The 13,081-nt window shown below is 39.2% G+C and overlaps 2 protein-coding genes across 2 annotated transcripts; both read left to right on the top strand.

Annotated features, from left to right (window-relative positions):
• The first annotated feature begins 257 nt into the window (after positions 1-257).
• Positions 258-5,486, top strand: ptgfr (prostaglandin F receptor (FP)). The gene is made up of 3 exons (XM_089001314.1): positions 258-401; positions 1,752-2,562; positions 4,307-5,486. The coding sequence occupies exons 2-3, from the start codon at positions 1,768-1,770 to the stop codon at positions 4,655-4,657; spliced, it is 1,146 nt and encodes a 381-aa protein (XP_088857440.1). The 5' UTR covers positions 258-401; positions 1,752-1,767; the 3' UTR covers positions 4,658-5,486.
• A 1,574-nt stretch (positions 5,487-7,060) lies between these two features.
• Positions 7,061-12,509, top strand: btf3l4 (basic transcription factor 3 like 4). Its single transcript, XM_089001317.1, has 6 exons — positions 7,061-7,181; positions 7,396-7,457; positions 9,326-9,439; positions 9,542-9,743; positions 9,909-9,968; positions 12,210-12,509. The coding sequence occupies exons 2-6, from the start codon at positions 7,404-7,406 to the stop codon at positions 12,254-12,256; spliced, it is 477 nt and encodes a 158-aa protein (XP_088857443.1). The 5' UTR covers positions 7,061-7,181; positions 7,396-7,403; the 3' UTR covers positions 12,257-12,509.
• Positions 12,510-13,081: the final 572 nt, after the last annotated feature.

Here is a 13,081-nt window from a genome sequence, read left to right as displayed (position 1 = left end):
CTACTGTGAATATTTTAAATTAAAATTATAAATTACAATTCTTGTCATGTCTTAATTAAGTTGTTTGACCGGTTTGTGAGTCAATGGTTTGCCAACCTATAAAAACACCCCAGTTAAAAGAGCATTATGGGTGACCGCACACACACATGCTTACAAACATTTGTGTGTGTGTGTGTGTGTGTGTGTGTGTGTGTGTGTGTGTGTGTGTGTGTGTGTGTGTGTGTGTGTGTGTGTGTGTGTGTGTGTGTGTGTGTGTGTGTGTGTGTGTGTGTGTGTGTGTCATGCTCCATTATATTGGCTAACGGAGCCGTCGCCGTGGGAATACGTGCGTGTCTGATGGACAGCAGCTGGAGTTAGAAGACAGCAGATAGCACTTCTCCGCCTCATGTAACAAGGCTCAGGTAACAAAGCTTTCATGTGATTTTTCATTAAAAAACATTTTTAATCCTCTTTAAAAATGTATTTGGATTTTTACAACATCCGAAAAGTCCCAAAATATGCTTTTCAGTCTATCTCATCTTGAATTGTCGGTCAAAGATTTATTTCAGTTTTGACTCGTGTTATGCTTCAGTTTCATCCTCCATGTTTTTTTTTCACTCTTGCTTTTTGTAGAATATCCTTGACTCTTGTTTGCGTTCTTCTTGCCATCATAATTTTTTTCATCGTTATCAATCACTGATTCATTCAAGTCAAAAGAACAAAAAAAAAAACAAATAACAAATAACATGACAACACAAAGACACAGAGAGTCATTCATTCTTAAAGGACAACCGACGTCTCCGGACAAGTTGTGTCCATAATTTGTAAAATGGCTTCAAATGACTTCTGCTGGGCGTATTTTAGTAAGATTCCACCGCATATAGCTATATTTTACGTTTTAAGACTCGCGCTGAATATTCAGGAAGTCTTGTTTTTGAGTTGGTGACGAGTCCGTATGTGACGTCACTAAAGGACCGCCCTTGACCGTAAAAAAGACGCATTGTAGCGGTCCTTCCATCACGTCAATTTATTTTGCTGGACTTGTTTGGTCTGGGGACCTCGTGTTACACACAAAAGCCACCAGAAGAGGGCTTCCAAGCTCCATATAAGGAATTTATCAGCGTGTGGAAACGGAGGTGGCCACAGGGGGTCACCATTTTGTGCCTCTTTTTTTGGGTGAGAGATTTTACCCCAATGTTGCCTCAAAATGGCACTAATAAATTCTTTAATCAATTGCCGGACTCTGCTATGATAGGTCCCTGCTCTCAGGTTGGGGGGAGCAGTGGACTACTCCCTGCAGCTGCTCCACTGAAAGTTCCTAATGTTCTGACTAACGACTGGCCTTATTGCCCCACTTCAACCGGGATCACCTCATCAGTATTACTATGTTGCCTAAGCAGGCTGACCTGAGAGCAGGGACCTATCATAGCAGAGTCCGGCACCACCATGTCTGAACAGTAGGGATATATATATATAGGGCCTAAACTACCAGTAAGACTTTAGTTTGCTGACGAAGTTTCTTGGATAAGAAGCGAAATGTCCGACACCTTCAAAGAAGTACAGATGACGGCTGAAGAAACCTTTTCATCGATGGACCACTCCTGTATGACTGAGAGCTTAAACAGACGCACTCTATGTCATATTTTCAATTCCCAAATAAATTCGGGAATGGCAATGAATGAGTAAACACATTGAGGTGATTTACATTTTCGCATAGAATTGATGGTTCCTATATTTGAGTAAAAAAAATTAAAATGAAATCTGTTTTACAGATTTTAAACCCCAATAATGTCGGCCAGTGAGAGCGTCCATCTGACTAGCTGGAAAGAGGCTACGCCCACCAACATCACCTGCGTGGAGAAGAATCTATCAGTCGCCACCTCGGTTATCTCCATGACTATCGGGATCCTCTCCAACGGCTTAGCCTTCTTCATTCTGCTCAAATCCTCCAAACGGATGCCAATGAAATCTAAAGCCCCCTTCTCCGTTTTTGCCACCAGCCTTGTGGTCACGGACCTGCTGGGTCACCTGGTCAATGGCTGCGTAGTCCTTTACGTCTACAGTTTGAGGAAACATTGGCAGATGTTCGACCCCCACGGGAGAGTGTGCAACCTCTTTGGGGCAACTTTAGTCTTCTTCGGTTTGAGTCCTCTGTTCCTGGGCAGCGCCATGGCGATAGAGCGCTGCATCGGCATCACCAAGCCATTTTACCACTCGACCGGGTTAGCTTTCCGTCATATGAATAAGCTGCTGTGTGTCATCTGGTTCCTGGCTGCCCTGGTAGCTGCGCTGCCGGTGCTGCTGAAGAAGTCCTACACGGTCCAGAACTCCAAGACCTGGTGTTTTTATAATTTGGACAAGCCCGATGACTTGCTGGGTGTGTTCCTGCCTTTGTTTTTCGCTCTGCTGGGCTCGCTGGCTCTGCTGTTTTCTATCGTTTGCAACGCCGTGACTAGTTGCTCCCTGCTGCTGTCCAAAACGCAGCGCAAAACTCGCAGCAGAGGAACGTCGTATCACGCTGAAATGATCTGCCAGCTGATGGCCATCATGTTGGTTTCCTGTGTTTGCTGGGGGCCTTTACTGGTAAGCGGAATGACACAAGTCCAAGTTTCCATTGCATATGTACAAACACTCCCCAACTTATGAACGAGATATGTTTCGAACGGTCGTTTGTAAGGTGAATTTGTTCGTAAGTTGCTTCAGTACTATATTTTGTACGGAATGTATTTTAAAGGACAACGGACGTCTCCGGACAAGTTGTGTCCATAATTTCTAAAATGGCTTCACAATACTTTTACTGGGCGTATTTTAATAAGATTCCACCGCATATAGCTATATTTTACGTTTTAAGACTCGCGCTGAACATTCAGGAAGTCTTGTTTTTAAGTTGGTGACGAGTCCGTACGTGACGTCAGAAAATTGTAGCGTCTTTCCACACGTCAATATATTTTGCTGTACTGTTTTTTTAAACCATGTCCTACACCCAAAAGTCGCCAGCAGAGGGAGGCAAACTCCATGGAAAGAATGTATCAGAGCTGTGGAAACGAGCTGATTCATTCCTCACCGGAGCTGGTCGCCATTTTTCTGCCTCTTTTTGAGACATCCCGCCCATTTGCCTCAAAATGGCCCAAATAAATTCTTTAATCAATTGCAAACATGTATGCTTTGCTCATCAGGACTATTTGAATCATATTCATAACTGGATGTGTAACAAGAAAGCATATTCTCCGAATCTGAAGCTATTGTTTTGATTCTCCAGCAATGCAAGACGTCCTAATAATAATAATAATAATACATTTAATTTGGTGTTGGCGTGACGTCACGAAAGGGGGGCGGGACTTTCTGAAAATGCCCAATTCTCAGCTCAATTTTTTTGCAGATTTTGGACACTTTAAGTCATTTTTATTGGTGTTTTGCATTTGACTAAAAATATCATACTGCGTGTTTTGGGTATTTTAGATGCTATAAAACGTTTTTCTGGTGTCAGTTAAAAAACAAAAAAGTGACGTCGGTTGTCCTTTAAGGCTTATATTTAAGGCTTGGATAACTATGTTTAAGGTTTGTTTGTTTGGCTTGTATAAGTAACCTGTATTTGTTTGTACTGAAAACTAAACATTTAATAAAATATATGCTCTCTAAAGATATGTACATGTAAAACTGGAGAGAAAACTACATATGTTCGAGAGAGACGAGAGAGAGAGAGACAGACATAGTATGTATATGTACGTAATAAGATAAAGAAAATGTTGTTCATAACTCGAATGTTCGTAAGTCGTGGAGTGTGTGTGTGTGTATTTTGCTCAACTCATTCACTGCCATTCCCAAATTCATTCTGGAATTGAAAAGTATGACGTAGAGCGCCATTCCCGAATTTGTTCAGGTTTTGGTTTTTCTTGCGGGGGTTGCCGATAAAGCGCTGGTCAGACCTCTGGCAATGTTTTCCCTTCTAGGGGGGGCAGCATTTGCCTTTTGCCCATGTTAGCACTTTGTTACAGCATTATATCAATCAATATTTATGTATTGTATTTTGTACAGCAACCCACATTTCAAGCTCTGATAACTCCAGACCCATATAATTTAGGAATTAACTCGTTTTTTTTCTGATGAAAGAAGAGAGTCTACGTTTTTTTTTACACTGCATTGTATTTTTATGTAGTCCTAAAACTTAATATAATAATAATAATAATAATAATAATAATAATAATAATAATAATAATAATAATAATAATAATAATAATAATAATAATAATAATAATAATAATAATACATTTCATTTATAAGCGCCTTTCAAAACTCTAAAGCACAATCTATGTATGACTTTGTACAGATCTGCGTCATCCTGACCTCCAAAGGCGATTATGACCCAGGATCTGACACACTGCTGTTTCTAGTGCGCATAGCCACCTGGAATCAAATCCTGGACCCCTGGGTCTACATCCTGCTGAGGAAAGCCGTGCTGAAGAAATTCTATCTCATGTTCCAACACTGCTGCAGATCCAAGTCCCGGAAACCGGTGCACTGGCAGCATAGCTTCCTGCGCAGCTCCAGAGACTCCAAGTTTGGCCCACCCGCTTGCCTATTTGATGGCTTACTTGTACAAAAAACTCACATCAGTTTGTCTGATGACTCCAAGACCGAAGTGCTTCACGTGGTGCGGTCTGTGTGGGAGAAAGGCTGAAAGAAATTGGGAAGATATATTTAAAGAACAACCGACGCCTCCGGACAAGTCTATCCATAATTTGTAAATGACTTCTACTGAGCGTATTTTACAAAGATTCCACCGCATATAGCTATATTTTACGTTTTAAGACTCGCGCTGAATATTCAGGAAGTCTTGTTTTCGAGTTGATGACGATCCCCTACGTGACGTCACATTTGGAACGCCCCTGACCGAGAAAGCGTCACACAATGCATTTTGCGGTACTTTGTTTGGTCTGAAAACTTCGTGTTGATCCGTGTTGATGGCGAAATTAGAAGGAAAATACATAAATAACACGATGGTGAATTGTTGTGTGTTGCACCAAGACTACTATTTGATATTCGCTGACACAAATTTCCAGCAGGCAAATCGGCCCATTTCCAACGGAGCTTGGGCGCCATCTTCTGCATTTTCTGGGATGCTACATTGGAGTCCAGACGCCTCAAAATGACACGGAAGCACTTCTTTAATCGATTGAAAACATTTATGCTTTCCTCTTCAGAATTATTTGAATCATGTTCATAACTGGATGAGTAACAAGAAAGCATTTTCTCCGACTCTGAACTCCGTGAGCCCATTGTTTTGTTTCTTGAGAAAGGGAAGATGACTTTGCGTGACATCACGAACTGGGGGCGGGACTTTCTGAAAATGCCCTCATTTTTTTGCAGATTTTGGACACTAGAAGTCATTTTTATTGGTGTTTTGCATTTGACTAAAAATATCAGCCTGCGTGTTTTGGGTATTTTAGATGCTATCAAACGTTTTTCTGATGTCAGTTAGGAAACAAAAAAAAATGGTGTCGGTTGTCCTTTAAGGTTTCAGAATATTATTGTCATAGTGAAAACAATTAGCATGTGATATAGATGACGTAACCTCTGTATTATTAATGACGTATACTGTATTATTAAATGTCATATTTTGTCTTTGTGTATTCGGGCAGCTATTGTTGTCAGTACTGTATCAAACCATTTGGACACTGTGAAAAGCCTTGATATAGATATGGATCAATAGTTAAATATTAAAATGTGTATGTAGTGGGGTTTTGATTCAAAGATGGTTGATTTTACCGGCATAAGAATCAGATATTTCGGTAAAGGGTGGATGAAAAAAAAGCTACAGTGAGACCTCAACTTACGAACTTAATTGGTTCCCAGACAGAGTGTGTAAGGCGAAAAGTGTGTATCTAAAAAAAAAATCCCATAGGAAACCATTAAAATGGGAATAATCCGTTCCCGGGTTTCCATAAAATATACTTTTCAACTAAATAAGCCTTAAAACTACACGCAACATATCTTATTCTATGTATAATAAATGTGCTATTGTATTGTAATGAAAGAAATACACTGCATTGTATCATAAAGTCAATTAATTTACATTTGTGATGGTCATTGATGGCTTGATGGAATGACGTTGGAGGTCGAATGTCAAAGGGAATTGCTGTTTGGAAAGAGAGGCACATTACATGAGGACTGTAATTAAAGAAATAACGTTTTATTTACCTTTTTGATAGTCGTTGATGGCTTATGGAAGGAGAGTCACCTTCCATATGGACTGTTGGTAACTTAACCTCTGGTGCTGTTCGGTCGTGTGCTTCCGCCGAAGATCACTCCGCCAGCCGTGGTGGGTGTGTATTATGAAAATAGTGCTTATTATAAGGTTTAATTTTCAGAAATTTGACGTTTGTAAGACGAAAAGTTTGTAAGATAAGGTGTTTGTAAGTTGAGGTCTCACTGTATTTGCAAATGTTAAAACATGACGATATGTTTTTTTGTTTTTTGAGTAATTATTATGAATAGGAAGAGCAAATGGAAAGAGATGCACATTTCACGGTAAGACATTTCTTAATCTCCAGTGCTATCGGCATATTCTATTATCCTTGCTGCTGTCATTGCCTTTTATTGAGCATTTTTATCTTTATTAAGTTCACAGAGTTGCTTGTTCTGTAGCCACAAGGGGACACAGGCCAGTGTCTTATTGTGCCGGTCTCAAGCCCGGATAAATACAGAGGGTTGTGTCAGGAAGGGCGTCCCACGTAAAAACTTGACCAAAACAAACACGCGAATCAAACCTCTGAAGATGGAGGACACTGATTCGCCGTGGCGACCCCTGAAGGGAAAAGCCGAAAGGAAAAGAAACCGTGAGATAATTTGTGAAACCAAATAGTGCTTTACCTTGACATTCCAGAACTTTATTTATTTAACTGTGACTGGAAATTGTCCTCGAGAGACGCTTATAAATGAAATGTATTATTGTTATCGAAAGTCTTTCAAATAAAGCGAAATAAATAATAAAATAAATATTTGTTTCCACATTTGACATTTGTTGTTGTAATACTCCAATGTGCCAGACGATGGAGGTACTGTTTACAAACGCCTCGAATTCGTCGTAGCGAGGAAGAAGGTAAACCTCACGTCCATTTGTGACTAATAAGAACGCCTTCCTTATAATTACGCTACATCTTTTTTTTATTAACCACCGAATGCCCCCGTGGAAACTCGAACAGGTTTGATAATGAAACGTTTGTTTTACTGTTAATACCGTAAAGCGTCGGAGACCATTTTGTCCATTTTGTATTGTTGTCGTCCTGCACTGAGGTGGAGCTATTAGCTCGCTTCATGTCGCGTGTCTTCCTTTATCCTCATTTTAACAATTGGATATTCATTAGCATCATGAGTTCATTTGTCGTTTGGTTTTAATTACGTGTTGTCTTACCGCAGGTAACAAGATGAATCAGGAAAAATTGGCCAAACTTCAGGCCCAAGTGCGGATAGGAGGAAAGGTATGCGCGAACCCGGAAGTGAATCCGTCCAGTGTTTACCAACCTTTATTGAGACAAGGCGCAGCTGACATTATGAAAAATAGACGTAAAAGGTTTACCAAAGACCTCTAAGAATTGTAATCCTTTTCCGGTTATGCCACAACTTTAATTACACAGTGTGAAAAACTGGGCCCGTTTCTGTGAAACAAAGCTGTGTTTATTGTATGAATGTACACCTGTCAACCTTGGCTAATAGCTGCCCTTATGAATTATTTCAATTCCCGTATAAAGTTGTAGTACGGCGTACATCATTTGTAATGATAACAAACCGCTAACACAAGCAGAAATGCAGTTTACCGCGCATGCGCACATTATGCTTTCCTAACCGTACGCAGCGATAAAAAATATATGCATATGATCGAGTATTACTTTTGCTCCCCTTATTAATGATCGCAATTCCCCTTATTAAACGGTAATAAGTCTTACAAACACAACCCGACACATAATTATTTACTTATAGCAAGAATAAAAACACATTTTCCACGTGTCCCGCAGTTTTAAAGTGGCTCTTTAGATGGTAAAATCCACTTGCAGCAACTTTTACGTCCTTTTTACACGGAACGCAGAACGAAAACTGAGGACCTTTTGTCGACAATTTTATCCATCCTTGGAGACTCTCCCATTCTTTTTGGTGGCGACCCGATCCTAGAGTTTTTCTCTTCTTACTTGTCGGTTCTCCCATGCTTACTTCTACGTTGTAACTAGTTGATTCCTCGATTGCAACACAAATGCCAGACTTCAAATATAGAAACGGAAATACAAAATCAAACGAAAACAATGTGATTGTTGTATTAAGTTCATCCTGTCTACTTGATATCTAATTTAAAACAGATTATTTTCTTACAGACAGTGTATTTAAGGTGTTCAATTACCTGACATGTTTCGGCGTATACTTGCGCCTTCGTCAGAGTGTCACGGATGTTGTTGTGACGCGCCTATTTCAGCTGGTGTTACTATGAGGGCGTGACCTACCTGTCACAGTGTCACAACAACATCCGTGACACCGAAACATGTCAGGTAATTAAACACCTTAAATACACTGTAAGAAAAGAATCTGTTTTAAATTAGAAAACAATGTGACGCGCATGCGCATATCATGCTTCATTGACAAAGACTGAACAGAGACAGAATTTTTTTTTAATCGTAAAAAAGTTGTTATATGGCGTACACCAGGGGTGTCAAAGTCATTTTTTGCAGCGGGCCACATTGTAGTTATGGTTTCCTCTCGAGGGCCGTTGTGAATTTGGGGAACCCATTAGAATGTTTAAATCCCTTCAAATATTACATATAGAGCACACAGCAAATTAATGAATAACTCGTTTTCAAATCTGAAGTCAAGAATAATGACTTTTATTGTGGTTGACATCCAAAAAATATGACATTTTGGCTCAGATTTTAGCAATCATCATGGAATTTAACAAGTTTGATTTGCTTTCGCGGGCCGAAAAAAATGATGTGGCGGGCCGGATTTGGCCCGCGGGCCTTGACTTTGACACCTGTGGCGTACACAATTCAAAATGATGAAAAAACATAAAATACGGGGAAAACGTATAAGTTGACAGGTATGGAATGTGCAACAAAGTTGATACTAAAGTAAATTGCACCTTCTGCCATCTATGTTTACAGTATGTCGTGTTTGTCCCTCAATAATCATAATGATAATGATAATAATAATAATACATTTCATTTATAAGCGCCTTTTAAAACTCTCACTTTAAACTTTACAGTCACCGAATAGGTTTTTCTGCGGTTATGTTGACGAGGGAAAAGGTACATAACTGATGATATTTTTTTTAAATACCCATCAAAAAACACTTATGTGGTTTCAGGGTTCGGCACGGAGAAAGAAGAAGGTGGTACACAGAACTGCCACAGCAGATGATAAAAAACTTCAGAGTTCCTTAAAGAAATTGGCTGTCAACAATATCGCTGGGATTGAGGAGGTGAATTGGTCAGAGCGCAGGATGTGGAGCATTTCGTCAGAAACATTTCCATATTTCCTCAAATGATACATTTTCCTTAAGTGATATACGTCCACATTGCAGGTCAATATGATCAAGGACGACGGCACAGTGATCCACTTCAACAACCCCAAAGTGCAGGCCTCGCTGTCCGCCAATACTTTTGCCGTCACGGGCCACGCCGAGACCAAACAACTGACCGAGATGCTGCCGGGCATCCTCAGCCAGTTGGGGGCCGATAGTCTGAGCAGCCTACGAAAGCTAGCTGAGCAGTTTCCGCGCCACGGTGGGTCCATCGATTCGGGTGATGTCGAATTCAGTGTTGTTGACAGTTTGAAAAACAACAGCAAGAACAAAAGTCTTTGTGATTTTAACATTGGGAGTCATAATGAGTATCTTTTGGGTTCTTTTACTGAAACCATATTTTTTTTTTGTGTGTTCTTCATTTCAGCACTTGACATCAAATCTCCAAAAGTGGAAGACATTGAGGAAGAAGATGATGATGTTCCAGGTATTCAATTTTAATTTGTTGTTATTTTAGTCGTCCTTTAAAAGAATGAAAACCAAGTACACACAATCCTTATCTCATTCACTGCCAGATGTGCAAAAATGTGTCCATTCCAGTGCCAGGGTTTTTGTCATTATCACTTGAATTCCAGGACCCACGAAATATTGAGTTGAAGGACTACATTAATATTCAATGCAGTGTAAGAAACCTTAAAGGACAACCGACACCATTTTTTTTGTTTCCTAACTGACATCAGAAAAACCTTTTATTGCATCTAAAATACCCAAAACACACAGGCTGATATTTTTAGTCAAATGCACAACACCAATAAAAAGGAGTTAAAGTTTCCCAAAATTACTTCAAAACGACCCCGGAAATGGTGAGTTTCAGAAGGTCCTGCCCCGTCAGGACGTCTTGCCTTGCTCTAGAATCAAAACAATGGCTTCAGATTCGGAGAAGATGCTTTCTTGTTACTCATCCAGTTATGAATATGATTCAAATAGTTCTGAAGAGGAAAGCAATCGATTAAAGAAGTCCTCCCGTATCAATTCGAGCCATCAGGACTCCAATGTAGCGTCCCAGAAAATGCACAAGATGGCGCCCAAGCTCCGTTGGAAATCGGCTGATTTGTCTGCTGGAAATTTGTGTCAACTAGTATCAAATAGTAGTCTTGGTGAAACAACGATTCACCATTGCATTATTTATGTGTTTTCCTTCTAATTTCGCCATCAACAGGGATCAACACGATGTTTTCAGACCAAACAAAGTACCCAAAATGCATTGTGTGTCGCTTTCTCGGTCAGGGGCGTTCCTGACGTGACGTCACGTCAAGAATTGTCACCAACTTGAAAACAAGACTTCCCGAATATTCAGCGTGAGTCTTAAAAGGTAAAATATAGCTATATGCCGTGGAATCTTTGTAAAATACGCTCAGTAGAAATCATTTGAAGTGATTTTACAAATTATGGACAGACTTGTCCGGAGGCGTCAGTTGTCCTTTAAAGTGTCCTTGAGAGTTTTGAAAGGTGTCTGGAAATAAAATGTATTATTATTAGACTCTCTTCTTTCATCAGAAAAAAAAACAAGTTAATTCCTAAATTATATGGGTCTTAAGTTATATGATCTTGAAATGGCTGTCCAAAATACAATCCAATACAATACATACATATTGATGTATATAGCACTTTAACAACAGATGAAGGTGTAACAAAGCGCTAACATGGACAAAAGGTAAATGCTGCCCCCTTGTGGAAGGGAAAAATATTGCTAGGGGTCTGACCAGCGCTTTATCGGCACCCAAGCATGAAAAACAAAACCCGAATGCATTCAGGAATGGCGCTCTGTCATATTTTTAATTCCCAAATTTGGGAAAGGCAGCGAATGAGTTAAAGGACAACCGACGTCTCCGGACAAGTTGTGTCCATAATTTGTAAAATGGCTTCAAATGACTTCTACTGAGCGTATTATACAAAGATTCTACCCCATATAGCTAGCTATATTTTACGTTTTAAGAGTTGCGCTGAATATTCAGGAAGTCTTGTTTTTGAGTTGGTGACGAGTCCGTACGTGACGTCACTAAAGGACCGCCTTTGACCGTAAAAAAGACGCATTGTTGCGGTCCTTCCATCACGTCAATGTTTTTTGCTGTACTTGTTTGGTCTGGGGACCTCGTGTTGCACCCAGAAGAGGGCGTCCAAGCGCCATATTTATCAGCTGGTGGAAACGGAGGTGGCCACAGGAGGTCGCTATTTTGTGCCTCTTTTTTTGGCTGAGAGATTTTCCCCCAATGTTGCCTCAAAATGGCACAAATAAATTATTTAATCGATTGCAAACATGTATGCTTTCCTCTTCAGAACTATTTGAATCATATTCATAACTGGATGTGTAACAAGAAAGCATATTGTCCGAATCTGAAGCCATTGTTTTGATTCACAAGCAATGCATGACGTCCTACCGTGACGTCACGAACTGGAGGCGGGACTTTCTGAAAAATGCCCAATTCGCAGCTCAATTTTTTGCAGATTTTGGACACTTTAAGTCATTTTTATTGGTGTTTTGCATTTGACTAAAAATATCATTCTGCGTGTTTTGGGTATTTTAGATGCTATAAAACGTTTTTCTGGTGTCAGTTAAAAAACAAAAAAAGTGACGTCGGTTGTCCTTGAAGGCAATGTTTGAATTATCTATCCACGAATTTACTATTATTGTGTATGAAAACTATTTTTTTGTATTGCTGTCGTGCAGATTTGGTGGAGAACTTTGACGAAGCCTCCAAAAATGAAGCCATCTGACGACTGAGCCAAAAACAGGAACATGCTGCAATGTTTTCATTTCTTATAGTCTCGACATCAAAATGGACACACACACACACAACACGCACGGACATTTATGCAAAAGGGATTTTTCTTTTATCAGATGTCCAAGTCGACTGACTGACTGGCTTTTAAAACAAAATATGAGCTTCTGTTTTTGCCAATGTTGTCAAATTTTCTCAATGTCTTAACATGTTTGTTTGTTTATGAAAATAAAAGAGGATTAACATTGTTTTTAGAGAATGCTGTCCTAATCATTGCTTCAACGTTTTGAAAAGGAATGTTTTCAGAAGTTTGCACACCTTCAGAATGAAACACATGCGAACTCATGTGAAGTGAGTTAAATGGCAAACACTTGCCACCATTTTAATAGTAATAATAATAATAATAATAACAATAATAATAATACATTTAATTTACAAGCGCCTTTCAAAGCACCCAAGTACACTTTACACTTTAAAGACTAAACGCCAGAACAATAAAACCATAAATAAAATGATAAATAATAAAAGAAATTTTACATTAATAACAATAAATAATAATACATTTAATTTACAAGCGCCTTTCAAAACACCCAAGGACATTTTACAATGTAAAGAACAATAAACACCAGAACTATAAAACCATAAATAAAATGAGGAATAATAAAAGAGCTGATTAAACTAAACTGCAAATGCAATTTTAAACAGGTGGGTTTTGATACTGGGAAATAAAAACATTAGTAAATATTTATTATCTAATTTTAATTATTTAAAATATATTATTTAAATTAATTAAATACCTTTTAAAGGACAACCGACGTCT

The sequence above is a fragment of the Hippocampus bargibanti genome, linkage group LG07 (genome assembly GCF_051943395.1).
Source record: "Hippocampus bargibanti isolate YZ-2025 linkage group LG07, ASM5194339v1, whole genome shotgun sequence".
Lineage (NCBI taxonomy): Eukaryota > Metazoa > Chordata > Actinopteri > Syngnathiformes > Syngnathidae > Hippocampus > Hippocampus bargibanti.
The sequence above is the reverse complement of the archived record's forward strand: the minus strand, read 5'-3'. Positions and strand labels throughout refer to the sequence as shown.